A 3,169-nucleotide genomic window follows, 5' to 3' on the forward strand; every position below is an offset into this window, starting at 1 on the left:
GCCAGAACATACCCATCTTGATATCTGCGCACTGTAATTGAAAGAGAGCTACCGTCTAACTAAGCAGAAACTAGGGTTTTTTTTTGTATTGGTTCGTTGGAATACCCTTAATTCGACCAATCATAGGTATAATATATGTTAATTTTCATAAGATGGCAATAAGAAACAATGTTTAGTTGCTAATTTTTTAAAGATACTTTTTTGAGGAATAATTTAGTTGTTAATTTTTTTAAAAATACTTGTTTGATATATGATGTTACATGTATGTTCTATTACGTGTTAATAAATTTTATTTTCTAATCCAAAGCATTGTAAGGATAAAAAATCAACAGTTAATTAAAATTATATGATATAATATTTAATATAGTACATATTTTTTATATTAGACGTTTATTCAATTCTTTTATTTCTGGTTGTAAATTTAGAAAAAAATATTCTTATGATATAATGATGAATAAATTTTATCTTCTTTTTCCATTGTCTTGTGTCATGAACTAGTTTCGTAATAATGATCGTGTTTCACGAACAAACTTTATTTTCTAACCTTTTTATATCAGTGATTTTATTGTAATCTTGTTATAACCAACGATAGCTGTAGCATATATTTAATAAGATTATATTGTTAATTAAGTTTGAAAAAAATTGGAAACATCACACTATGAATGATATCATTCTCTGTTTGGTAAAGAATTTTGGTAGTTATGCGCTTGCACAAAAATTCTTTATAAAAAAAAGTGGGAATATTAACTAACGTATTAAATTTTGGAAATTAAAGCAATCAGAGATTTATTAACTTAATATACTCTTAAAAATTGTAAACAATTTTTGTATTCTATTAATAAAATATATCATATTCTTTTTACGAAAATGATAAAATGTGCTACATATTGTAACTTACACTTATATATATCAATAATAATTTAAAAATTCTTTTATATTTAATCGCCTGTGTACAACATTTTACGCAGACCTGACAAAATAAGTTCTTCTTTTTTACTTATAAAGTAATCTTTCACTTATAGAGGCTGACAAATAGTCTTATTACATATATGTACTACAATAACCAGTCTTTACTATTTCGATAATTTTTGTTATCTGTTAAAATTTTGTATTGGTCGATAACTTTAATTAGATTAATTCGATGTAATTTAAATAAGAAACGAACAATTTATGTAACGCGAAAGTATCAAATGTTCCGCTCTATTAGCGATAAAACGATCCGTATATAATGGAAGAAAAGAGATAATAACATTTCTAGTATTGAATAATATAAATAAATAAAATAATAAGAACATTACATATAATGATCTTTAACACTTTAGAAATGTATTTTATATTAGCTAAGAAATAAAAATTTTATTTTTAGTAAGGTCATTCTCAAACGAATTCAAAAGATGTGAGAAAAAGCCTTTATATTCCCATCATTTTCATGAGGATGCATCATAAAGGACTAGTACGCATTATCAACCAGTAACCAGCGATTTGGTCAATGAAAGACCAATAAACAAGCGATCAAACGATTCGTCTGTGTATCGCTTGTGTTTTTGTAGTTGTACGATTAAGTGTGCACGTGTAGATATATTTTCAGTGGTACCAAAAAGCTAGCAACTAATTCAGAGTACCCAGCGGTTTGAAACATTGTATTTAAAATTTAACGCATGACATTTATTTTATTTTATTTTTTTTTTTTTTGGTATTTTGATTTTTAATCAACATTTCGTGATGCCTACGATAGATATGCTTATGTCAGATTTTTATAATGTTTTATTCAAATTACGTTATCCTGAAATTACAAAAGCAGAACCAGACAATATAAGTTCTATTATATTTTCCGGTGATAATCGAATTCATTTATTAACATGGTTACTTGCGGAAAAAGTACCGGACATTGCGACCGACTTAGGAAAACTTGAAGGTTCTGCTTTGCAAGGTACATTATAGACTTAAACAAAATAAACTAAGCATTTATATTATTAGTAATTTGAAATGAAAAATGTTAAAATCTTATAAGTACAACTTTCTTTTCAGATAAACTTGCAATGTATTATTCTCAGCTTGGAATTTGTATTAACAAAGATATATTATTGGTATATTATAATTAATAAATAGTAAGTGAATATGGATAATAGATGAATTCTATTAATCATAAATATCTTCTTTTTTTAGGGTAATTGTACATTAGAAGAGCAACTTTCTACTTTAAATTTATTATTGCAATTTATTAAAAATGTTTATATAGATTCAATTGATGTTCCAACCAATGAGGAAGAATCAATTGCAAATTTATTGAAAGTAAATTAACAAATTAGTAGTATAAGTATAAACTTACCAGTTTCAAAAGGTATATCTAATAAAGAATTGTTTCATATGCAGATACATTTTAATGAAGATACAAATAATCCAAGTAATACATCTTTAAAACAGAGTTATGCAGAAGCTGTAAAATATTTTGAAGATATACAAAAATTAGATAAGTCTAATGAGTCGAATAAAATTTCTATAATAAAAACCTTATCTGTAGATAATGTATGTATAAAGAATTATATCTTTTGAACGGCAGTAGATATTATATTAAGAGTATATAATAATTGTAGGAAAATAATGCAGAACGGAAAAATATTGAACAACAAAAGAATTTTATTGCACAAATGGAAAAATTCATGGATACCTATGATATAATTTCTTCTTGGCCTATATCGCATACAAACAATGAAAATACTGCAGAAAACAATATGGATTCAAATATCAAAAGTATACACTCTAATTTTATGATTTTCAAACAGGTAATATTTTGCATTTAAATGTTTTTATTTTTTATATATAAATTACAAAAATAATTATTTTTATAGATGCTACATATGAAAGATGAGATACCCAAATTTAAATTACCAAGTGCATCACAAAAAGTTAATTATGATAACAAATCATTGAATTCACTTGTAGAAAATATTATGATTTCTACAGATGAAACTATTGATACATTATGATGTTTGCAAGCAATGTAATTATTATTAATCTTTTGTATAAACATCGAATATTAGTTATCAACTTATTTATAATTCGCTCACAAAGAGTAAATCATAATATGTAATGTTACTGTTTGTTTTCATATACCAAATAAACACAAAAATGATGACGAATAAAATAAAGGTAATGATAACAAAACAAT

At 24.7% G+C, this 3,169-nt stretch overlaps 2 protein-coding genes across 2 annotated transcripts in view; both read left to right on the forward strand.

Moving 5' to 3' along the window:
- LOC122629722 (40S ribosomal protein S23) overlaps positions 1 to 3,169 on the forward strand; it is a 4,403-nt gene that overhangs the window by 179 nt on the left and 1,055 nt on the right. The window lies entirely within an intron of this gene.
- LOC122629720 lies at positions 1,457 to 3,122 on the forward strand. The gene is made up of 6 exons (XM_043813484.1): positions 1,457 to 1,930; positions 2,029 to 2,087; positions 2,167 to 2,292; positions 2,374 to 2,526; positions 2,595 to 2,783; positions 2,850 to 3,122. Exons 1-6 carry the CDS (start codon positions 1,723 to 1,725, stop codon positions 2,985 to 2,987), a joined length of 873 nt encoding a protein of 290 aa, XP_043669419.1. The 5' UTR covers positions 1,457 to 1,722; the 3' UTR covers positions 2,988 to 3,122.

Source organism: Vespula pensylvanica, chromosome 5 (assembly GCF_014466175.1).
Source record: "Vespula pensylvanica isolate Volc-1 chromosome 5, ASM1446617v1, whole genome shotgun sequence".
Classification (NCBI taxonomy): Eukaryota; Metazoa; Arthropoda; class Insecta; order Hymenoptera; family Vespidae; genus Vespula; species Vespula pensylvanica.

Coding starts and splice junctions, on each gene's coding strand:
- LOC122629720 (XM_043813484.1), top strand. CDS start 1,723: ATGCCTACGATAGATATGCTTATGTCAGATTTTTATAATGTTTTATTC. Junction 2,088..2,166: donor TTAACAAAGATATATTATTG/GTATATTATAAT, acceptor TTCTTTTTTTAG/GGTAATTGTACATTAGAAGA. Junction 2,784..2,849: donor ATTTTATGATTTTCAAACAG/GTAATATTTTGC, acceptor TTATTTTTATAG/ATGCTACATATGAAAGATGA.